Here is a 25,919-nt window from a genome sequence, read left to right as displayed (position 1 = left end):
AATACTAATCTTGTGCATATTATCTTTCTAGAAAGAACCAACACGCTGGATGATGATAATTATAGGCCTTATTCTTTTTTTATAGATATTTGTTAAATATTTAACAAACAAAAAAAATTAAAGTAGCTGGCCTATACAACGTGTGTCCACTGTTCACGTTGGGAAAAAAATGTTTGTGCACTAATTATTATACATCTTTTTATCAGAAAATATGTTCAACATTGTTTCTGGTCTAGCGCCATCTATAGGGGGTTCCAATATACCCGGGTTTTCATTTGACCAATCGACGGGCTTCTCGCTTGCGAGCTTTTCAAAAATCGTGCACGTCGTATTTGCAACAGTGGAAGAACGTAAACAGCTGACTTGATGAACTTAGACAGAGGATTAAATACTGAAATATATGCCAAAATGGAAGCGAAACGGAGGTATGATCATTTATTGATTACTGTTCATGTAATATGTTAACTCTGTATTCAATATAATTACGGTAAATGGTTCTTGTACCGTAATATTTCAAGTTTTGGGGCGTGTAAAAAAAGCGGATGTGAATCAATGAACTGATGAATGAGTCTTTTGTGCACTAGATTTTTGCAGGTAATGAATGCCAGTGCAGCGTGTAGTGTGATCGTGAATGGCATGACCAAACCTAGGAATGAAGTCGGTATTTTGGCGATAAATATTTATTTTTTGTAGATAGACAAAACTATGTCATGCCAAAATTATATTGAGAAATAGGCAATCCTATACTTTAGTGTGTTTTATTATTTTGGGTTTCTAACTTCAGTTTAACCCTAAACCTAACCCTAACCCTAACCCTAACCCTACCCTAACCCTAACCCTAACCCTACCCTAACCCTAACCCTACCCTAACCCTAACCCTAACCCTAACCCTAACCCTATGATATGCACGAAGAGCTGTTATTAACTGAAGTTAGAAACCCAAAATAATAAAACACACTAAAGTATAGGATTGCCGAGAAATATCTAACTTTACCAAGCAAAGCCTCTATAAAACCTACTGTCCCCTCTTATACCAGTAGGGGTGCTGGTCCAAGAATGAGGATCGTCCTCATAAACAAGGATATCCTCATAAACGAGGACAAAATGCGTCCTCAAAAATAAGGATCGTCTGCATTTTCGAGGACATTTTTTTTCATCGGTGCTCTGGGGGTTTCATGTTAAATAACGGCTCACTGGCGATGCCAAAAATAGATTCCCCGGGGGAAAATAACCCTAGTTCACCGTCTACTTTTATGGGTTGTCCGTCTTCCCAAGGATTTATTGCTCATAATGTGAAGGTCTCTGTACAAAGTCAATGTAAAATGCATCAAGAAAATCATTGCAGAATCCGTTTTTTGCATCGCCAATGCGCCGATCAAAAATATGAAACGTCTGCGAAAATGCAGACGGTCCTTATTTTTGAGGACGCATCTGTCCGTGTTAAAGAAGACGATCCTTATTCTCGGACCAGCGCCCCTATACTAGACCTAGTCTATAATTGGATGCTGTTTTTCACTTCTGACAAAGTCGAAAAGAAACTCAAATGAAACTGAATGCATGCACTGCACTGGCCACTGCATTCATGACATGCCTATTATGAGTGCGCACTGCGCAGAGATGGAAATTTGGAAACCTTTGAGTTTTGTAATTAATGTCAAAATGACACGGTCAATCACCTTTTCTTGTGAAAATTGCATCATTCTTGCTATAGACCCCCTTCTAAATTAATTTCTAAATGCTGTTTTTCACTTCCAAGTTCTGACAAAGTAAAAAAATAATGAATGAAATGATGATCGATCTGCACTATGACTGAGTGCGCAGTCATGGAAAGTTGAAAACCTCTGATTTTTGCAGTGTAAAAATGAGTATGGCCACCTTTTCTTGTGAAAATTACATCATTCTTGCTATAAATATAATTTCAATATTAATAATAAATTTTTTGTCACACTTACTTTTTACTCAAAAATAGAATATTATAATTCTTCAAAACTGACATTTGACAACCTTCCCGAAGTTCCTGTATGTATCCAGGTTTTCTCGTATGATATAGTGGCGGTCGGCGGAACAACTGTCATAATGACAGAGAGGCTGATACTGAAGCTCTATTTGGGATTTAAAAGCATTGCCTTTAGCAGACAGTTATTTCTGTCGTCTCTTGTAGGATTCAAGGAATATAAAAGTAAATCTTTGTCAATATCAATCAAGTCAAATATATAAATTAGGTGCGCATGCATGCCACGGCCTAAGCCTATACATTTTTTAAATATGTTTTTAAGAACAATGTACACTCATTGTACAGGATGATTGTCTGTAAATAAAATCAGATACTTTCGTTGGCAGATATTCCATGAAACAACATCTCTAGTGCTAGTGGTGTAGATTTCCATTCCCTTGGCCTTGCAATGTCAGAATCTGTGTTTTTTAAATTATGCTGAATTATGAACCGTAAATTTGGTAATTTTTGATCATTTTACTACATGTTTTAATAATCTGCTGATCTTTTTTATTGTAAAATCTTAACGTTCAATTTCAGTTCATAAGACCTATATTGTGTTACCCAATTCACAAGGTAATTTTTGGTTCCTGTTTCTTTTTGTGGTTACAAAAGACCTACCGTTTCAAACGAAGGTAGATCAACCAAATTTCAAAATCTTAATCTGTTTTTAGTGTTTTAGATATTGACAGTGCATGCATTTTAGTCTGATGCAAATGCATTGTAATTTGTAGGCCAGACTATGTGACAGTACAGATACCACCATTCAGTAAAGTCTAAAAACAAGATTGTGAAAGTTTAAATGCTCAAATTAGTCTAGTTAATGGCAACTGACGCAAGTAACACAACATTGAATAATTTGGTATGCACATCACTAACAAATTTATATGTTCTCTGCTGCTTAATTTAATTTGTGTTTTCCTTCTTGTTTTTTTTTTCTTCTTCTCACCTTCTCTTTGTCTCTTCTTCTTCTAATTTTTCTTCTGTTCTTTTTCTCCTTTTTTTTTCACCTCAGGGAAAGCATGAAGATGGAGATAGGTCAGTGTCTAGAACACGCCTTGGATCAACTGAGGGACATCTGGAATGAGATCGGGATCTGCGAGGATCAGCGAGGGGAACGCCAGAATGTTGTCCTGCACCACATACGCAACCTGCTGTCTGAGATGGTGACAGAGGAGGAGTCCCTCAGGCAAAGGCTCATGAAGAGTGTGGCATCGTCAACGGAGAAGGTTACAACGCTGTGTATAGAACTGGCTCTCCAGCAATACGAGGTAAGATTATCGTCCATGGATGGAAATAAATAGTGGTTATCACACATTTGGTCTATGTTCTGTTTTTATCAAAGAAGGTATAAAGTTTGGTTTGCATTTGGATTTTACTTTTAGTTTAGTTAATATGTTTCATAATAAGTTTCACACATCCATTGTTGCAGTTGTCCGCTATTTACCACCTAGGCTAAAGTACAGCAGGCAACATAAACATTCAAGCTTTGTTTTGTGGATGGTAGGCTGCGTAGGCATAACATTCATGCAAAATTCATGTACTTATCATTTTTATTTATTGTGAATTGTCCAGTACCTTGTAAAAGACCAAAGGAGGAGGAATTTGAGAAACTTTGCAATTGTCTAGGTTGCCCAACTGGCATCCCCAATGTATGACAAAGTAAATGGTACTTTCTCTTTCCCTCCGCATTTAAACAGTATACCCAGTATGCAATACAAGAATGACAGTGTTATCACCCAAGTTAATAAAATACCTGGGCCCCGTCATACGAATAGTTATGATTGATCCAAATCAATCATTAGTCCTACGATCAATCACAAGTTTGCAGTCTCCTATCTCTCATGTACATAGATAAGTTGTGATTGATATCACCTCTTTGTAAGACGGGGCCCTGAACTTCTGTTGCCACATATTTTTGTAATGACCCCTTTCTTATCTTCCTTTTTTTTCTCTCCTTCGTCGGTCAGCCTGATAGTGGGATCTCAATCCTGCAGCTGGAGAAGGCATTAAGACTCCAGGTGGAGCAGCTAGGCAAGGAGAAGTCGGATAGACTGGGTGCCTTGGAGGGCCTGCAGAAGGTCGAACAGACCCTGTGCGACATCTTATGTACCACACCGTACTACATCCCCTCAGGGACTGTACCCTCGCAGGAACAGCTTGGCATCCTCAGAGAACATATTGATACACTCACAGCAGAAAAGGCAAGTCATGTAGCTTTTCAAGACACCTAGATAGGTAGGAGTAGGCATTGCAAGAAAGTTGCGATTATTGCAACTCAACTTTCTTGCAACGCCCCAATAGTCTCCTAAATTTCCTAGGATTTAGTTAGGATTAAAGTTTTAACAATTAAATTAAATTAACTAAATCTAGCTTTTATTCTCCCCTCCCCCCCCCACCCCCCCCCCCCCCCCCCCGCTCTCTCTCTCTCTCTCTCTCTCTCTCTCTCTTTTACTAATGGGATGTTGCAAGAAATTTAAGTTGCGATCAATTGCAAATTTACAATTAATCGCAAGACTTACGATTGATTTTGGGGATTTGCAGTTGATTGCAACTTTCTTGGAACGCCCCAGATTGATAGGAGTAGGAAACTTAGTGAAGACCCATATCAAAAACACTACTACATCCTTTCACAGACATTACTTCACGGGAGCAGCCAATCCTCAAGAGTGATTAGTGCTGTAACATCACGGATATCTCCAATTCCGTTTAACCGCCTGTCAAAACCGGACGGTTTTCGGTTAAACGATTTATTTTAATTTTTTTTTTTTTTTTTTTTTTTTTTTTTTTTTTTTTGGGCCGTGTGAAAAAGCAGGAAGGTGATTTAACTGAAGGCGCCGATTTGTGCTTGTGAACTAGTATAGTATTAATGACTGCTTTGAGAGAAATAGTTGTTTTATTACGCTCAAGGGAAGGTTAGAATTGTGCTATTGTTAGAATAGCCCAATTGTAACCTTCCCGAGAGCGTAATAAAACAACTATTTCTCGAATATTAAAGCAGTCATTAATACTTTTATATGCCGAAAAAAATAGACTAAAAAATGAAAAATGAAAAATATTTATCATTTTGTCGAAGACGGGATTCGAACCCTTGCGTGCAACAAGTGGTGTACCGAAAACCAACGCTTAGACCACTCGGCTATGGCCCGCCGTTAACATGCTTGGCAGTTTTCTCCAATATATACATTAAAATGGATTGAAACCGGCTTCGCGTGTGATGAATGCTTCGCAAAAGCTCCATATACGGACTCTTCTTTTACTTTTGCAATGCATATTGGCACGAACTTAGATCAAGATCTATCGGCAGATGTTGTTTTTTGTTTTTGGAAGTTTATTTTCGTCTTCATGTCAACAATGCAAGATAAAATTGTCGGTAAGATCGATCGAGATTCAATTGTATTGAAATTACCGACCAATCCTTCGCACACATACGGCATCCTCCATCGCTCAAACCATTTTTTAACATGTAAACCTATGGGGTAACCATGGAGGCTGACCAACTTTTTTTAATAACCATGGTTATTAAAAATATTGAAATGTTTTATGCATGGTTACCGAGAATTTTACAGGAACAGTTGAAGTTTATGAATGCAATTCGACCAATCAGATGGCTGGATTTCTTAAGTGAGGTATATAATCACAAATAATAGTAACAATGTCGTTTTAGAATAATGTGTAAGATCATTAAAGTAAATTAAAAACAGTAGAGGACCTAGGATAGAACCTTGTGGTACACCATGTGTTAAACTTGGATGAATATATATTGAGATCTATTACAAAGATTACTTTCAAACCAAGATGACAGACAAATTGGAGTGTTGTTCTAGTTTCCAAGTGGTAAGTCATCACACCGATTACTGAGCTGGGAGACATTGCCAGGCATAGTGCCAGGTGGAGGGGCATAAATCGAAACTTTAAAAAAAAAAAAAAAAAAAAAAAAAAAAAATATTAAAAAAAAAAAAAAAATATTTAAAAAAAAAAAAAACAACGGAAAAACGAAACCGTCCAATTGAAAACGGAATCCGCCATGGGCGGTCGGATACCGGACGGTTAAACGTTTGACTACAGCACTAAGAGTGATCATTGAAAGCAAGAGAGGTAATGTGTCTTGTCAAGACAGTCACAACCTCCCAAATCATTGGGGAGGGGGAAATTTGATTTAATTTAAATTTAATAATAAAAATATTAATAATTTTGTTTACCCATGAAACATTTAATAACATCAATGCTGTTCTTCCAGAAGACCCTGCAATTATTATTACCCCAGTGAACGATTAGTACCCATTTACACCTGGACGGACAGTGGCAAATGTGGAATAATGTCTTTTAAAAAAGACGTTAATACCGGGCTAGCATTTGAACCCTCATCCCTTGGAATGAGACTCAAGTGAATGAACTACCAAACCACAACATCTTAACTTTGACATTACTTGAGTATTGAACAATCATTAGATAGATACAGTCAAACCTGTCTACAGCGACCACCCAAGGGAAACACAAAAAGTGACCTTTGTAGACAGGTTCCTTTAGTACATGTTTCAATGAGACAACAAATGTGGCCTTTATAGACAGGTGGTCACTAAAGCAGGTTTGACTGTAGTTTCCTTGAGGAGAAGAAAAAACAGTGATAAAATCAGTACTTTCTACTTCCACTTCATCCCTCTCTCTCAATATTCAGGACCAGAGGCATAAAACTTTCACCAGCACCAAGAAAGAAATCCTCTCCTACATGGAGTACCTGGAACAAGGACCAGAGACGTCGTTTGAAAGGGAAGTCATCTGTGAGGAAGAAGAAGCGTTTGTCCTCTCCAAGGAGAACATCCAAGCTCTGAAAGATCTTCATCAGGAGGTAAGACTCACTCGCCAGTATCTTACGTAGCTCTATACTTGAAAGTTAAGTAATTACATGAGAATAGGAGTGGTTTAGCTCTGGGGAACAATACATAAAATAAGTAAATATCAGGCAGCATTTCAATTACACCAAGCCCATGAAACTAAGGCTGTGCATAACCGTGTACCGTAATTAACAGTGAATAAACCGCCCTCGTGTATTAACCGCACCCCTCTTTTTCGCACTTTAAACAAAAACAAAAACTTTTTTTTTTTTTTTTTTTTTTTTTGCCAACTCTGTCGGCAGCAAGCCAGGTCCGTGTTAAAAAACCCATGCGGGAAGGCCTGTCATTTAACTGCGAGGTGCAGCTGAATGTGTAAGATCATTAATGTAAATTAAAAAACAGTTCAAGACCTAGGATAGAACCTTGTGGTACGCCGTGTAATAGAAGACAAATTGGAGGAATTATTATAAACTACATCTATCAGAAAGTTTACTTTCAAACCAAGATGACAGACAAATTTGAGTGTTGTTCTAGTTTCTGATTGATGAGTCAACACACCGATTACTGAGCTGGGAGACATTGCCAGGCATAGCGCCAGGTGGAGGGGCATAAATCGGAACTTTAAAAACTTTAAAAACTTCTTTTTTTTTTTTTTTTGGTGTACCGTGTATAAGACGCACCCCAGACTTTGATATTTTTTTCAGCGGGAAAAAAGTGCGGTTAATACACCGTTAATTACGGTAATGAGGTACTCGAGTACATTCCAAGGCTTACTGGCAATTACTCAGAATTTTTTTTTTGCCACCACCATACATACTACGGTAGAAGTATCCCAGGTCCGTCTTTGAAAACTCCTGCAATTTTACTATGAATTGCAGTTGAAGGCGCTGATTTAATAATAATGGTTAACAATGCTGTTTTTAAAACCAAAGATGACAGACTACTTTTCCTCTGAGTCCAAACAGAAATCCGGACATTTGGTCCCAGTTTTTGAGTAGTGAGTTGACAGTGATTGAGCTGTGAAACATTTTTACCCACGGTACCATGCTGGCGCTCTCCCGCCGGGCACGGGTAAGCGTCAGCCTGGACAGTGCCAGGTGACGCGCAAAAACATTAAAAAATATAAATGGCGGCCGACTATTCGAGTACGAGAAATCATACTCGAGTAGTTGTCAACAGTGCGAGTACTCGTTGCAACCTTACATGAAATCACCAAGGAAACATTGAGGAAGTCAGCGAGACCGACATGGCTGTCAATGCAAGGCAGTAATTACACTGCAGACTTACATTATATTTACATTGTTTGTCTCATTCCCACAGCTTGAATTCAAAGATACAGAGAACAAACACGCAGCGGAGGAGTTGCGAGACAGAGTGACTGCTCTGTGGAACAGACTCTCCATCCCAAAGGAGGAGAGAGAGGAGACTTCAGCAAAACTCCAAGGACACAAACCAAGCAATCTTACTACGGTAAGAACATTTAACCAAAGCTGCAAGTTTATAGCTATAATTATCAGTTATTGAAGTACCGTTTAACATCTTTAAGTGCAGATGAAGAGAAATTTATATGATTTACTTATGCAAAATATATCTAGAGATGCTTCCAAAAGATAGTTGAAAGTTTCAAGCACACTGTTTGAATTTGATAGAAAAGTAATTTGCCTGTTGAGTTGCTGTCATTGTTTTTTCTTTCTTCATGTATTGTTATTATGTTGATTCACATTGACAATGAGGCCTAAAGGCCACATTATCCACAAATATTTTTTCTCAAAGTGTGTTTGTTTTCTGTGAAATCTTTATATTTGTTTCTGTTTTGGATTGATCCTTCACTAATGAGTACCATTGAGCAGTAACTATGAGTGGGGATTTTCTTATTACAGTCAAACCTCTATAGCCACCGCCCAAGGGAAAAACAAAAAGTGGTCTTTGTAGACGGGTTCCTTTACTTTAGTACATGTTACAATGAGAAACCATTTTCAAGGGAAACAAAAAATGTGGTCTTTGTAGACAAATGGTCACTAAAGCAGTTTTGATTGTAGCTACTAGTTTAGTTGTTTCAGGTGATTGTGTGACCTGTGAAATATGAGAATATGATAGGAGACCAATGACAATTCCAACACCTGTGAAAACAATCCATCCATTCTGTTATTGTTGTTCTGTCCAGTTACAAGAAGAAGTCGCCAAGCTAGAGATCCTGAAGAGACAAAACCTGAGGAAGGTAGTGGACGCCATCAGAGAGGAACTAGAGGGCTGGTGGAATAAATGCTTCTACAGCCGGTCACAACGCAACCAGTTTGAGGCATTCTATGAAGGTAAATTACATACATGTGCACTAAGGGAAAAATCTAGGTCTCCACTTATTTGCACAGGATACTTGAACTTTAATGGTCTTTTGCCAAGCTGTAATTTTTAATGCCAATTTTGTTTTAGAAGCATGGCATATTTTGTGTTAAGCTACCTACCGTGAAGTATACAAAAATCATAAAGTTGCAGAAAACAAGAACATGCATAACTCATTTCTTGCATGTCTCTCCTTTGTTATAATTATAATAACTATTTCTTATATGGGCGCTTTTTAGGAAGGCCCTATCAAAGCACTTTACAGATATATATATTATTGTCATGAATAATAGAATGCAATATTGAGAGGCTTGATGCCAAAAGATATAATAACCAACAATTTTAAATGTGTTTGGGCATGTCCAACCTTGTAAGCGTATATAATATAAGAAAAAAAGTGACCTCAATGTTGTTATGCCTTACTCAACTCTTTGTCCTCTGTGCAGATGAAATCACTGAAGATCTGTTGACACTGCACGACGAGGAGCTGGTCAGGGTCAAGGGTCATTACGAGACCAACCAAGAGATGCTGGATGCAGTCCGGAAGAGAGAGGACATGTGGAAAAAGATGCTGGAGTTTGAGGTAGAGAGAGACAGAGAAAACTGTCTCGATCATCATGGCACCCATTTACATCAAACTCCAGTCATTTTTGCCCATGCATGCTTAGACACTAGTATCATCAAGCCTGAAGGCTACATTGATATCATTTATCCAGACCTAACTCACTGGCTTTTTGGGGGACGGGTCGTGAGGCACATAATTTTACATGAGCAGTTGCCCTGTGGTTATGGGGCAAACTACCGTTTACTTTGGACAAACAATTTGAACAGGCTTTTCTTGTCTGAGACTGAAATTAATTAATGCAACAAGATCAGAGGTTGACATGTATTAATATTCTGTTACACCTTGACCTCAAATTACATGAAAGGTAACAACATTTTGCGTGAATATTACACCCAACATTTCTTCAACGTGACTACCCCACAAATGTAGATCTGGATAAATTGATTCATAAAAGCACAGACTTGACACCAATGAGTGCAAGGAAAGCATTACACTAGGAACACACATTTTAATGTTGTGCTGGATGTGTGATATAAGTTCTAAAAGACTTGTATCACTTACCGTTGTTCCCATTTTCTGTAGTGCTTTTCTTGCATTCTTGTGGTACTAATTATCATACCATTGACCATGCATTGTGTTATCATGTGATCTGTCCATCCACCCATAGCATACCGAGAGAGATAGTTGTGACACCCGTACGCGATCAGAGGTCAATTCATGGAGCTCCTAATTTGGAGCTCCACGAATTGATGTTTGATCATGTAGGTGTGAGCACGACACAACTATCTCTTTCGATATGCTATGCATCCACCCATTCTCACATTAATTTTCATGTATGTGTTGGCACCATTTCATGGTAAATATTTCATCAATGTTATTAGTTGCTCAAATGATAATACTTCTAATCTCTAAGAGAATTTAGGTGCTCATTGTCACTTTGTGTTATGTCCATTAGACTAATTTAAAGACATCTTGGATCAGCTGTTAGTCATCACCTTGCATGATGTCAGAAGAATTTTCCCTTTTTGTTCTCTTTCTTCTTTAAAGACTACACCTTACACTAAATACAAGTTTAAAATTTGCAACCTTGCTTGTTTTTTTAAATAAATTATCATCATTAATTTAATTGCTTGGAATTACGCTCGACCCACCCCCCCCCCCCCCCCCCCCCCCGCCCCCCTCCTCTCCCCATGATTGAAATATCTTGTGAGTAGTTATCTACAACAGATAATGATGCATGGTCAATGTGTTGATATACTTTAGTAGTTCTAGGCTGTAGACTCTTTGCATGTTTAGTATAGGTGAAATCTGTTTCCTTCTAGTATATGATCTAGAGGCTGTGTGGTGTTCACTGCTAAGTAATGTATGACAGCAGTGCTCATCATACAACTCAGCCACTTCTAGAAAAAAACAGATTTTTGTAGGAAAACATATTATGCATGTATCAGGCTTGTATGGTTTCTTTTTAAATGAGGATATTTTATAAGGGTGTGTAAAAAGGATAACCTTAATGCTTGCTATGCATTTTACAAACATAGTATTGAACAAAATCTTTTCTTTGATTTCATAATCAGATATTGCACGTTTGCACTTTTCATTTTATTCATTTTATATCATTTCTTTTTATTGCACTACCTTTACTAAAAGAAAAATCCTCTCGTTGCTTTTGTTCTAAACTTTTCTATGTCTCTTTCTTCTAATCTGCTGTCATATATCTTAAACAATTGATAATGTAATGCTCATTCGTATTGCTCTACTATAGATTGTGGCTAGGGTTCTAAACTTGGAAATGTTAAGGTTTTATGATTATACTTTGTAAAAAAAATCTTACTATGCTAAAAGGTTGACTATGTTATAGTAATAGAATGTAAATCTTTTGTCTGCAAGAGAACTTATTCTGTATCTGAAGTAGATATTGATAATTTGAATTCCTACTCATGAATATTTTAGTTATGTAGTTGGTTATGTTTATTGAAATGTGTACATGCAAAGAGTCTGCTCTTCCTCTCTTCTTCCTCTGTGTTCTACATGATATCAGTTGTTGTAACACAGGTAAGGTCAAAGAAAACCAACTGTTTTATCATGTACATGATATAGTTTTTAATTTCTTTTAGAAATGTATGATGAAATATATGATCATTTGAATATATGCTATGAAAAATTTCTTGGTAAGTTTTATAGTTAAGGATATATTGAACACATGTCACTTTCGTACTCAATTCTTTTTTCTATATACAAAAATCTTGCTCATCATTCTCTAATTCACAAAGATGCACAATGCTACTTCAATGTCGGCTGTTCTGTAGCTTCGAGGGATAAACAGTTTCCTCTAGTTTACTTGGTTTACTGATCATGTTCGAGGCTCAGCAATATTATGTTTGCCTCTTTGACATATACATTTACCTTCACAAATTGGCATGCTTATTCTGTTTAAAAAAAAATTTATTACACATGTTTCACTTTTCATTTCTGCATATTATATCACCAATGCGACAAAAAAATTAAAGGTGCTAGATGGCAATACATAAACTAGGTTTTATATTTTCATATATATATATATATATATATATATCGCATTTGTCCTAAAAATCAGTTCATGTAGCCAAGATATGCAATCAATTGAAAACTCAATAAATAAGCTGTTACCCTACTAGTATATGGAAAGATGTTTTGTGGGAATATGATAAGGTTTCAAGTATCATTGCTTTTTCATTTTCTCTTTGAAGAGGAAAGCTATCGATCCAAACCGTTTCAACAACCGTGGTGGAAACCTTTTGGAGGAAGAAAGAATCCGTCGTAAACTCAACAAGGATCTTCCAAAGGTAAAACAGGATTTTTTAACATATAATCTGTATTTTGTATGATTATGTCACAATTTGTCATTTTAAAAACATTAGTTACTAAGAAAGCTATATTGGAAAGTTGTGGAGACACAATGTCAGTGTTATTAAATATTGAATGGCTTTGAGCATACTTCAACTGTTGTTGGGACTCTGAATATTGTACCTACCTGATTGGAATTAGAGTTCAAATTTGTGTGTTTATAGTATTTGCCACTTACACAAATATACAGTCAAACTGAAATGCACAAGGGCCATGTTGCAGTTTGAATTTACAGGTACAATGAATTTCATATATTCTTTTGGAGAACAGTACAAAATGTCAATGTTGTTGATGTTTGTTTTCTGCGTAGATTGAGCAGAAACTCTCGGACAGAATTGAGGAATATGAGCGACAGACTGGGACAGAGTTTCTAGTGGACGGCTGCAGGTTCATGGATTACGTTGCTGCTCAGTGGGCTGCACATGAGAACGAGAAGAAAGTCATCAAGGAAGAAAGGGTATGATATGTGATTATTTTGCGAACGAGTATTTGTTTGTGCCTCGTCTATTATTGCTGTGTTTATCTTTCTAAATGTACTATGGAATTTTATTTTAACTGTTCTGTATAATTAACGTTATGCTTTTTTATGTAAATATGTTCATAATCATTCAGGGCCCCATGGAAGACCACTACTTATTGGTGAATGGGCTACCCTGACAAAAGATTAGAAGAAAAAAAAATGAATATCAACATTTGACAGGCTTTGGCCCTTACTGACACCTCCCATCCCCCTGCCTCCACCCCTGAAACTGGTTGACAATATGATCGACTTGAACAATACCAGACCGTTTTAGCTGCATATTTTCTTTTCTTGAAAACTTGTCTTCATTGTCTTTAATGCTTAATAATGTGGTGCATATGTTTTTTCTTGACTATTTTTATTGTATACATTTCATAACCTTAACAATGCTGAAATTTCTGATTAGATCGTTCTATATATCTTTAAATTTGAAGGACCAGAAGATTCAATACTTCTTTTCTGTCAGTTTCTCTTTCTTTAACATGTAAAGATGAAAATCAATTTTGCGAGTTTACTGTGCATTTCCATATTATTTGTCCTTGAACATGAAGAACGCTGATTTTCTTCAACTTGCGTTGACTTGTAGAGGTGTGTCAGCAATACCCATGGCTGTGTTGGTACTTTCCAGCCTTTCCTATTCATACTACTTTTTAAATCTCAATGAAAATGGAAAATTAAAGGTAAAGACCAGTTATGGTCATGCGATTGCATTGTGAAAGAAACGTTGTGGAATCGAACAGAAAAGGTTGATCATCTAGCATCTAGCATCTGCAAGGTTCTGGAATCATCAAAATGATAAGAAATTTGGCCCATTCTTTGTAAAGTTACAAGCACTATACACAAAAAGATGTATATGGGACTACCCTATATCTCTCACAGACCATGAGAGAAACAAATTTACCAAATATATGAATTAGTAGGCGGTTTCCCGGCAAATTTTTTATCATCATGTATTAGTCAAAACATATTCTTTCACATGATTGGTAATGAGAGCTTCCATTTCATTTTTTGAAATTGGGGCGTTTCCAATACTGGTCTTTACCTTTAACATTAATTGATGTGGTGATAGATTGATTGGTTGATAACGATTGACCTATTGATTAACTCTTACGTTATATTTTCAGCTGAATGCTCGTAAACGTATAACTGAAGAAGAGATGCTACACGGTAGCAAGCCAAGCACCCCTACCAAGAGGAGATTTGTTGGTCTCACTCCAACCAAGACACCAAAGAGATTAAGAGGGGTAAGATTAGATGGCACCCATTGGTGTAATCAGATATATTATTATGCACTCTATAAACCATGTCACCCAAGAGACTAATGGGGCGTTGCAAGAAAGTTGCGATCGATTGCAAGTTGCCAACTTTGCAACCGATATTTGCAATAGATTGCAACTCAAATTTCTTGCAATGCCCACTAGTCTCCAAAATTTCCTAGGATTTTGTTAGGATTACATTTTTAACAATTTAAATTAAGTTGACTAGATCTAGCTTTTATTCTCCCCCCCCCCCCCTCCCTCTCTCTCTCTCTCTCTCTCTACTAATGGGGCGTTGCAAGAAATTTGAGATACGATCAATTGCAAATATGCAATTAATTGCAAAACTTAATTGCAATGCCCCATAAGATGTATTTCAGGACTTTGGTTGTTTTATGATGGAAGTATATCTTTTTCCAGAGACAAGGAAGGTTTTATTTGGGTCAAGTATTAATCACTGGTTTCACGAACAAACGAGCAATGCTTAAGTCTAGATGCAATTACATGTATGTTGGCTCCACAACTAGTGACATATCGCTTGATTTAAAAAAACACAGTCATTCCTTTACAGATGCTTACAGCACTAGTTAGCCATAGCTATAGGATGCCATTTTCTTTATCTGATGATAGTGTGTGTATTATTTTGAGAGGCGGTGTGAAATTTCGCCAATCTCCTCTGTTCAATGTATTATCATACTATTCCATAGACAGACAAACTACGTATTTCCAGGGTTATATACTGCTTCAAAACATGACGTTATCATTATTGTTATTATCTTGACAGGCCAATGGAAGTGTAGCAGCATCCCCCAGACTTTACATGTCCTCCGCTCATTCTAGCATTATGCCATCACCTAGAGCAAGCAGGACAAAGCCACCCACCGGAGCTTCTACTGCAAGGGTAAGCAGCTCGGTTCAATGTCGTTCCCCCCCCCCCCCCCCCCCCCCCCTCCCCCATGGTTCAGACCCATCTTATTTAAATGTTTTATCTATTATCTCCTCTGTGCAAGATAGAAAACAAATCTAGTGGTCATGTGGGCTGCATGAAATATTATTTTGTTTATCATTGGAAACAAAGATCATTTCAGTCCCATCCTACCCCCCCCCCTCTATTTCTCTTTCTCTCTCTCCCCCTCACTCTTTGTCTCAGCCCCGTCTCTCTTTCTCTCTCCCCCTCCTTCACTCACGTCTCTGTCTCCTGTCTTTCTCTCTCCTCGCTCTCTGTCTCCCCCCACTCTCACCTCACTCAGTCACTCTTTAAATCATACCATAGCTTTTACTCAGTTGTATTGAACATTGCATGCTCTTCATATGCCACTCTGCTTTGTTTGCTTCTCTGTTTCCTGACTATATTTGATTCTATTCATCTGCTTATTTCTTTTAGATGTTGCTGTTTATCTTATATTACCCTCTTTTATCATCCTTTAGTGCTTCCTAGCATCATAACATTTTCCACCCCTGTCACCACCCCTTACTGGCAAAGGCAGCAAAGTAATTTCATCAGTTTTATGTTATGCACTTACATTTTCACTCTCATTCTCATTTTCACATTTTCTTTGCACAATATATATGTTCTTTGCACTGATTTTATTTTACTTTTTCTGTTATTTCCTCTGTATCTTTTGTCCCTCTTCTCTACCTTCCTGTGTGTTTTCTTTCTCTCTGTCCATGTCTCTGTTGCGGTCTCCCCCTCCCTCCGCACCTCTCTCCTCTCTCTCTTTCTCTCTTCCTCTCTCTTGTCTCTCTCTCTCTCTCTCTCTCTCTCTCTCTCTCTCTCTCTCTCTCTCTCTCTCTCTCTCTCTCTCTCTCTCCCTCTCTCTCTCTCTCCTCTCTCTTTCTCTCCGTCCCTACCTCTCCCACACCCTCTGCTTCTTGCTCCTTTGTACTATTCACATTTCTCTGCCTCTGCTCATGTATGTGTGTAGCCTTCCCCTGTCTGTGGTAAGCCACCTTTTCGTATTCCTTTCCCTTCACCCTCAACGTCAAGATACAACAGTAGACTCCCTGTGAGTATATACTCTCATACTGTACTCAAAATGGACACATTTTGTGTTATATGTCATATAAGTACAACATTTCTAGCTTACTGCACCATCATAATATTGTCCATGCCTTAGTAAGCTAAAAGTCAGAAATACAAATATTGTCTGTTTTTAAACTATTTAATTGTGTACCGGTATACTTACTTTAGAAATGGTTAAATACTCTTGAATAGCCTGAATGTGTTTAATTAGCATATTTGATTTACTTCAAATAATCAATGTTGATTATTGAAATTTAAAAGTTTATGTACATATTCAACTTTTAATTGTTTTCTTTTTAACATAACCTGTTTACTTTCTCACATCTCATTCATTCTGTCCTCATTTTATCATGTAAACTTTCTCCTCAGCAAATAAGCCTACTGTATATTAAACATCATTTCCCTCCTCTATTTTATGTCATGCTAAATGTATTGTATGTCATTTCTATATCCAATAATACTCACATCCACTCATGCAACCCATGCTCCTTATGAACTTGATGTTGTGCTCTTAGTTATTATCGTAAATCCCTTTTAAAAATGTTATCCCCCATCCTTTCCTACTTCTTGAATAAGATTTCCATTTCCAATAATTATATAGATCTGGGCCCCGTCTTACAAAGAGTTGATATCAATCGTAACTTATTTGCGATCGATATCAACTCTTTGTTAGACGAGGCCCTGCTATTTGACAACATATCCCTTGTTCACTTGTAAGAAAACCTCTAACATTAAATATTTGTAATTCCTGTATTGTATCATCCAAACTTATAATCCCCTTCATGGCTTTTCCCCCTCCCCTCAGACTCCAAAGAGGTTGAGGAACACCCCCGCCCGGAACGCCCAGCGCAAGGTGCTAGGTGACAAGAACGGTACTGGGTCCTCTTCTGCCTTCAGTACGAGCACGGTATCCGGGGGTCATACCCAATCTAATAACATGAGCACCTTATCCGTCACCTCATCCTGTGGGACATATACAGACTTTGCAGTATGTATTATTAATCAGTAGCATGTACATCATGGAACCATTAACTCATGCATTGTATGATACAGTCAAACCTGCTTTAGTGACCACCTGTCTACAAAGACCACATTTTTTGTTTCTCATTAAAACATGTACTAAAGGAACCTGTCTACATAGACCACTTTTTGGTGTTTCCTTTGGGCGGTTGCTATAGATGGGTTTGACTGTATATACCAGGGCAAGTCCAAGGTATTTGGTCATTTACTGTCCCATAAGTTACCAAAAAGTAAATTCAAAATTATATTTGCAAGGGCCATTTTCCTATTTTATTTTTTTTCCGATTCAGGCTCTAGCTGGGCTGTCACTGTGATCGAATCGGTTACAAGTACATGTGATAAAAAACAATTTGATGGATGACAGTAGTGTGTATTGGCCAAAATACTTTTGACTTGCCCATCAGTAGTATTTATAAGGGCTTATTATACTCATGCGTTGTGTTCATTATGACTGAGGGGTTTCCCAGACTGTGGTAAGCAGTATATATCAATTGCCTCTAGATTGGCTAACTCATGCATTGTATTACCAGGGGTTATGCTGTATGTCGCAATCACATTTAGAAGAGCTCACACATGCATTATATAATCATGACATAGGACTATGCAGTCTGTATTACTTATATATATACTACATTGGCTCACACATATATTTCACAAGTAGCTTGGAGTGTATTTACTCACTCTCATATCACTTCAACTGTATTGTATCCTTTTACGTACACACATAATACCAAGTCCACGTACACATGGAAACACTTTTGACTCTAGTTATTTTTTTTTTTTTAGAAAGTACATTAACTGTATGCAAATATTAAGGTTGAAAAAAGATCTGGTGCATTTGCAGTATGTGCCTTTCCTATCTCAAACAAAGTTATGCTCATGTGTGACTTTACATGTCTATATAGCCCTGAGGTGACATGTCAGCTTTTGGCATTAGCTCAAACTTTCCATCCAGAATATTCTGACGTGAAATAATGATTTTTTTGCCAGTTTGGAAGTAATGTGTTATTGTAGAGCTTTTCAATCCCATGATTTGAAACTACACAATGTATGAAAATATAGACAGCTGTACTGTGATGTTTACATTATCTACATAATTCATGTAGATAAATGCTTTATTCCACCTTCAGCAATTTTCTCTCCAATTTATCTATCTTTTACACATAGTATAAGCTGTGTTAGTCTGATTGATTTGGCACACACATGCTGAAAACAATTTTTTTTTAAAGATATACAAATTAGTCCAAATTGCACTTCTCACGTTGGAAAGAAAAACAAATTCAGGATTTTCTAAAGTTAAGCTCTTACTGGTATTTACAATTATTGATATCAATCTTTAATGCGATAAAGGCCGCCTCCCCAAACCAAAAAGTACAAAGGGGGAATGTCCTTTCAGGTCTGTTACGAGGAAAGACCTGAAGGGGAGTATTCTATCACAAGTCTGTTCTCTTCTCTATTCTCTTTCAGACCAGAGGCCCATTGAGAATTTGAGGCATGGTCAGTAGATTAGAATTATACTTTATACTAGCCATCTTTCCGATCAGCATCCATGGCAATCTTTATTCTGCTCCATATTAGTAGCCATTAACAACCTTTTCAGAGCAAATACAATCCCAAGTTCCAAAGAGAATATATCCACAAGTGAACCTTAGCATGAAAACTACCGTAATATGATTTGATGACTTTCATATTTTGGACAACATTTGGCATAGTTTTACGTGTTACTTGCCATGAAATTGTTGGAATTTGGATTGTGTTTGAACTGAGGTAGGCTGTATTTCTACTTTCAAAATGAAATATTTTCTGTCAGCTGTCACTCTGCATTTATTCAATTTCAAAAGCAAAACTGGCATTGCAAATTATCTTGATGGGCATGATGGAAGCAACTTATTCATTGTAATCTAAATCATTATTACATATACCTTCTCTGAAAGGATGGATGTTGAAATTCCTTCTTCTTCTCCTCCTCCTCCTCCTCCTCCTCCTCCTCCTCCTCCTCCTCCTCCTCCTCCTCCTCCTCCTCCTTCTTCTTCTTCTTCTTCCTCTACTTCTTTTTTTTATCTCCTTCACTCCCCTTTCTTCTTCCTTTCTACCTTTTCATCTGTTTTTTTTACTTTTTCCACTTTTTTTCCTTCTTCTACCCCATACCCTTTACCATATATTGCCTCATCCTGGGAGCACGAATCTCATTCCCACATCAATATCAAATGTATACAATAAAATCCCTTACTCTAACCAACATAACCAGAATATTGTAATTGCCCAGATTTGATTGAACACTGCCTATTCCATCGTCCAATACTAATAAGCATCATACCAAACATATCTTCATCAATAAAATGAACACTGCATATTCCATTGTCCAATACTAAGCAAATCTTGTAAATCTGGAAGCTTTTGCATGGTAGCAAACAATTTTGAGGGCAAACAAACTTTTATGAATCTGAAAAATTCAGTCTTTTGTGAGGTGGGATTCAATTAATTTGTCCTGTTACAGTAGTACCACAAGGGGTCCAAGTTGATACACTTTATATATTGCCTGTTCTTCAATTTTCATTGGAATCTATTCTAAACTTAGCTTTGAGCTACAGGAGTAACAAGTAACAACTTAAAAATTTGTTTCATTTTGTATAGTTTTCAAGCACTCATTTATGGTAAAAAAAGTAAGTAAAAAGACATTAAATTATGCTGTGTTGTGATTACTTTCAATGTAATGTTTGGAGGAGGAATAACAAAAAACATTCACAACATTGCATGTTTTGGAGGCTTCTAGCACAACCTTGTAATAGCATTGCGAAATATCTTTGTGTCACATGCGAAATTTCATCATAATTTTTTTCCTGGCCCTAAATATAGTTCAGACTGGTGTCATTGTTATGAAGGGGATAATGGCATTCAAACCAGTTGCATAAGCAGCAAATGTAGAAATGTTGAAACATCTGCAAGATTCTGCATGTGAATGGTTATATTTCTGTAGTTCTAATATTGATTCTTTTGTTCTACACACACATATACTTTATGTACATGTATTAACTGATCTCCCTCCACCTTTCCTTCTGAGCTGTGAGCTACATAGAAATAACCAGTAAAAACTTCAAAAGTTGTGTCATTTTGTATAGTTTACAAGCCAGCATCAGTAAAAAAAAAAAATACACTGGGGCTCGGGGCGAATTTGCCCCCGAAATGCCCAAAAGAGCCCCTGTAGATTTGCATAGAGTTCAATGCAAAACAAATTTTAGAGTGTTATTTTTATGCAGGCAAGCTTGAAAAGTAGCCCCAGAAAAATAAATATTATTTTTTTCCCTGGCCAGCATGTACCTTTACTCACTCCTAACCTTTAGGGTAAAAAGATATTAAAACATGTGTGTTGTGATTATTTTCAAGCTAATATTTGGAGGAGAGGGAAAAACACAAAACAGAACATTCTCAACATTGCATGTTTTGCAGGCTTCTGACACACCCTTGTAACAGCATTGCGCAATAGCTTGTGGGTCACGAGTGATAATTTGATCACGACTTCTTCCTGTTCTTAAATATAGTTCAGACTGATGTGATTGTTATGAAGTGGTTGAGGGCATGTAAATCAGTTGCACGAGCAGCAAATGTAAAATAGTTATAATAATAATATCTGCATTAGAATGATTACTTTTGTAGAAATATTGAATTCCTATTAATTATATTCTTATATCTTGATGGAGTAAGATTTGATCCCAATAGAGTACTTCTTGGTCTTGTGTCAAGTACTTGTCAATGAAGAACTGCAATCTTCAAGTATAGCTTCTGAGACATAAATGCTGCAATCTTTCATTCAATATTCAAGCTTTGCAATAAAAATTCATTGCTTAAATTTGGTGAGGATTTGAAGTAGGGATCTATGAATCAAACTTTTGTTTAAGTTTTGAGTGTATTTTGTCGGTACCTTAACTGATTTCAGGTATTTGGTGTCTGTGAAAAAATGTTTAAGACTATTCCAAACATCTTTTAATATTATTCTACCAAGCCTATCTGTTGTTTCTTGGTCAAGTAACCATTTCAAGACTGGCAAACTTTTTTCCTATTTTTGTTGTGGTTATACACCTTGTTTCAACACTTGTACAGGAGGTTTTGTTTAATATATACAAGTATAGGGATATCCAATATACAGAAGTAAAACAAAAACTTTCATGAAATGTTAGAGGAAAATCCAACCTTAATAGCAAACGACTCTAGAGGAAAGCAGAACAGTCAGAGAAGTAGACAGGTGAAAGTTTGATTAAACTTCCAACAACAACAAAAGTATTGGCGGACAACTTTCCCACACAAAATGACTAAAATTTCATTTTTCAAAAATGAATAACCCAGGAGAGTCTTTTCTCTACAGAGGACCTATAATGATATGCTACCCATAATATATATATTTTTGATAGAGCTCCAAAGGAGAAGGTACTTGGAAGAAAAACATAAATTCATGATATTTTATCAGTGACTATCACAATCCACTGACCAAACTGCCAATTTGAGATTCGTATAGACTACCCATTTAAATAAAAATCTAATTGCAAATTCCTTTTCTGTGTTTTTCTTCTTTCCATTGCAGAAGGAGCTTGAACTGCAGAGTAGAAAGTACTGCCGTAGCAGCACCGTTGCTTCACCCACATAGGACCCCTAGATGGGTGGACTTAGATCAGGCCTTCTCAACTGGCGGCGCGCGCGCCACTCATGGCGCTTGCGGTCAGTCAGAGTGGCGCGCGGCTGTTCCAAAAAATTATTGAAAATTAAAAATTAAAAATTAAAGAAAGAACAACATTAACAAATTAGATTTTAAAATAAAACAAGCCAGAAAAATCAAAAAGTCGCAGTCGAAGTTGAGCCCAAAATGTAAGCAAGCCATTTTGATTGTTTGATTTTCACTTCATTTTGACATTTCCGTGTTTATTGCACCAAAATAACTACATATAAATTAACTTCTAGTGTAGATTTTAGCTAGGAATTGTACTAATTATTTCACATCAATATGATATTATGATTGATGTTTTATGGAACAAAAAGGTGTTAGAAATGCCACATATGGGCCTAAAAAAAGCCCTAAAATCCACTAGCTTCCGGGGGCTTTGCCCCCTGAACCCCACCCGGTATCGACTCGGTCGCTACGCTCCCTCGTAACACAGTCACCAAACATACAGGTTGGCACTTCAACCTCAATTCATTTTTGTTTTGGCGCTTCTAATAAACTAGTTGAGAAGGCCTGACTTAGATGATGACCTGTAGGACTACACTGCACATCATGACATGTAAAGGGATATTCATGTTGTCTTTTAATCACAGACAGTAAGAATGTGCTGTCAAAAGAGCTTTCTTCTTCTTTTCTTTTCTCTCTCTCTCTCTCTCTCTCTCTCTCTAGTTTTTCTTCCTGATTTTAAATGATGTTTTGACCGCTTCACTTATTTTTAGGGCTCCATTAGAATTTCTTTTTTTTAATACTGATTTGCTATCAGTGCTGATGCTAAAATATGTGATAAAATAAAACGTAAAGGAAAACTTCTTGGAGAAATGTCAACTGTGAATTGAAGAGAAGCATTTAAATAGTAGTGAAAAGATATTATAATTTCTAGTGTTACATCTGTACCATAAATAAGTCATTAATCCAATTGATAAAGTATCAAACAATACCTTTATTACCTTATGTTTAAGGAAAAGGTTCATTATGCTAGATTGTATTCAGTTAGTCAGCTTTTAAGTAAGTTTTTGAAAAAAGTACTGTTATCGCGAAGAATATGTACCAAATTATTGAGTAATACATGTAGTAAAGATATGCACATATTTATTTCTCATTTATATACAATGCTAACTTTACAATGTATGCAATAATTGATATAGATAGAGATACAATTAATTTGTCTTTGCTCATCTTTATTTGTAAATATTTCCTAACTTTGTAAATAGCTTTTATTTGGGAGATTGACTGAGTTTGGGTGTAAGGAGGAAATTATTTACTTGCCTGCATGAAAACTGACTTCTTGCAATACTGTAGTCATGCATGTGCATATAGAGAGCCGTGATAAAAGAAATAGTCTAGCCTGTCTTTAAAGATAAGCTTGAGTTCTGGTAATGATAGAAAATACATTTTCACAGAATCCACCAAAACTTAAACTGGATGTTCAAGATTACAAATAAATGACATGTGCCTAATGATTTTGGTAAAAAATGTATAGGGGCTGATTAACGAGCATGGAAAGATAAGGAAATCAAGGTAAAATACCGGTAGGCCTAACACTATGTGCTTAACACAGGTCACTATATGCAAATGAGAGTGGGTTTTTTTATTGAAGATGAATACCAGCAAGTTTTTGCGAGTTTGTTTTTATTTTACTGGTTCAAACAAACTATCCACTGCAGGATAAACAATCCAGAATTAACTATAGCCATGTTCTCTCGACATGCAATTCACATACCAGCTAACTTTAAAGTCCATCTTTATATAAAGGCCACCTGAATACAGTCATACATGCCAACTGTTCAGATTAAAGAGGAACATTCCTCTTTTTGGGAGAAGATAATTATCATTTTAATGCAGGTGTTCCTCTTCCTGTACAGATTTGTCTGTAGTATTGAGTAGGAGAGTTAGGATTGTTCCTCTTTTTTTTGAAAATAGCATAATTTGTACAGATTTCTGATTTTCAAATGTTGGCATGTATGTACAGTGGCCACTTATTTCTATTTGCTCTTTAGCGACCTTTATAGCCCGAGTTGACTGTCATGTGATTGTGAAATGACCTTAGTATGACCTTATTAAACATGCAGATCTAATTTTATAGAGTACCGAAGTGTGACGTCATACTGGCCAAGTTGTCAAGGTTTCTGGTTCCAAACAATTTTGTGCTAAATAATGGTGTGGTTATCAGTCACCACCACCAAACACTGAAATTACCCTGCTCCAGTCCATTGCTTTATTGATTTTGAAGTCCTCATGGCCAGGCACTGTTGTTTGGAAACAGTAACCTGGACGATGAGGGAATATGATGTTAGAACTTTGGTACTTTATGGTTTAAATAAACTGACCTTTACACTAGTACTACAGATAAGTTTTTTAAAAAATTCAATAGGTAAAACATGTATATATTTTAAAAGATGCAAATTCATTTCCAGCTTCTGTTTAAGAGAAAGTTGACCTCTGATTTAACAGCAGCATTGTGATATGTTTACCATACTTTTATTGTGCATCTAAGCTATAGAATCAAATCAGTCTAGATTTATTCTTTCCGAATTTGTAAGCTATGGTTTTGCAGTGTGTGCATATACTGGCAGGATTCTATTACCATTATACATCCTGTATTTTATTGTCCTGCATACACACTCAATTGCTTGTACGTCAGGTTTCTGTGTATACGTGTACATCGTGAAAGCTTTGTCCACAAAGTTGTATGAATTACAAACGTTTGATAACAGCTATATATGGTAATGCATGCTCTATAATTGCCCTTCTTTCCTTGTCTAAATAGAGTCCAAAGTCCAGCCTTTATAGTTTATACATGTACAATTGTACATGTGTGCATAACCTACATGATATATCACATGCATTAATTCATTGTCATCACTTCCCTGTATATTTGATATAAAGCAGATCAAGGCCCCCGTTTCATCAAACTTGTTATCAATAACAAAGGGTAAATTTCTATGACGAATTTGCTCCCAGCCAATCAAATGCCATGATTTCAGTAGCTTATAACAGTTATTCTAACTTGTTATTGATAACAAGTTTTTATTTCTTCAAAAGGGGCCCTGGACCCACTGCTATCTAACATGCAGTTCTCAAAAAGAAAAAGGAAATTAGGAATGGGATTTATCTTTCCTAAATGCATTTGGTTTTACCTTTCATAAACACATTTGGAAACTTCTACTCAACAATTTTGAAAATTTTAAGTGTTTTGTCAAAACATTACCTTATTTGTAACTACATGTACATGTAATTTGAGTAGCAACCAAGTTCCGGATATACGTTTTGAATAACAGGAAGACAGCTCTTGGAAGTCACATGTTTCTATGTGATTCACGGAAGCATGACGTTTATCCGTACCCACAAGTGTATATTCACCCCCCCCCCCCCTCCCCCCTCATCCAGTTATATTTGGCTGATGATCTGCATAACGGTACATAGTTCTGAAAACTTAAAACACACCCAGTCATGTAAGTATACAGAACATGGCTGTATAATTGAGATAAAACTGATATGTCAAATTGTCAACTATGTTTTTAAAAGATTTTTTTCAGAAGTTTGAGTTCTGGTAACAAATAAAGACACATGTAAAGTTAACCTAAGCCTTCCTAGGTATTGAAGTGAAAATGAATTGAAATTTTGTCATTTGTAATTTCTGCATATGAGTGATGATAGTTAATTAGGAAACATCCTCTTTTTTGCGTTCAATGTTCAGGCCCATTAAAAACTTTATAAACAGATTGGGAAATCGTCATCCTGCACCTTTTTAAATATGTAATTCCATATTCTTT

The 25,919-nt window shown here is 36.6% G+C and overlaps 1 protein-coding gene across 3 annotated transcripts; it reads left to right on the top strand.

Annotated features, from left to right (window-relative positions):
- The first annotated feature begins 293 nt into the window (after nt 1-293).
- On the top strand, nt 294-23,523 carry LOC580770 (protein regulator of cytokinesis 1). Of its 3 annotated transcripts, none has more exons than XM_030986178.1 (14): nt 294-425; nt 3,009-3,264; nt 3,964-4,197; nt 6,672-6,842; nt 8,149-8,298; nt 8,993-9,140; nt 9,615-9,751; nt 12,460-12,555; nt 12,927-13,073; nt 14,261-14,380; nt 15,177-15,293; nt 17,221-17,403; nt 22,012-22,093; nt 22,665-23,523. In XM_030986178.1, exons 1-13 carry the CDS (start codon nt 367-369, stop codon nt 22,072-22,074), a joined length of 1,881 nt encoding a protein of 626 aa, XP_030842038.1. In that variant the 5' UTR covers nt 294-366; the 3' UTR covers nt 22,075-22,093; nt 22,665-23,523. The 3 variants fall into 3 exon arrangements, with proteins under 3 accessions (XP_030842038.1, XP_030842039.1, XP_030842040.1); XM_030986179.1 differs by lacking the exon at nt 22,665-23,523 and adding an exon at nt 18,903-18,932; XM_030986180.1 differs by lacking the exons at nt 17,221-17,403; nt 22,012-22,093; nt 22,665-23,523 and adding an exon at nt 16,318-16,510.
- The last annotated feature ends 2,396 nt before the right edge of the window (nt 23,524-25,919 follow it).

The sequence above is a fragment of the Strongylocentrotus purpuratus genome, unplaced genomic scaffold, assembly GCF_000002235.5.
Source record: "Strongylocentrotus purpuratus isolate Spur 01 unplaced genomic scaffold, Spur_5.0 spur5_scaffold_15, whole genome shotgun sequence".
NCBI classification, from domain to species: domain Eukaryota; kingdom Metazoa; phylum Echinodermata; class Echinoidea; order Camarodonta; family Strongylocentrotidae; genus Strongylocentrotus; species Strongylocentrotus purpuratus.
Note: the sequence above shows the minus strand (reverse complement) of the source record. Positions and strands in the feature narration are given on the sequence as shown.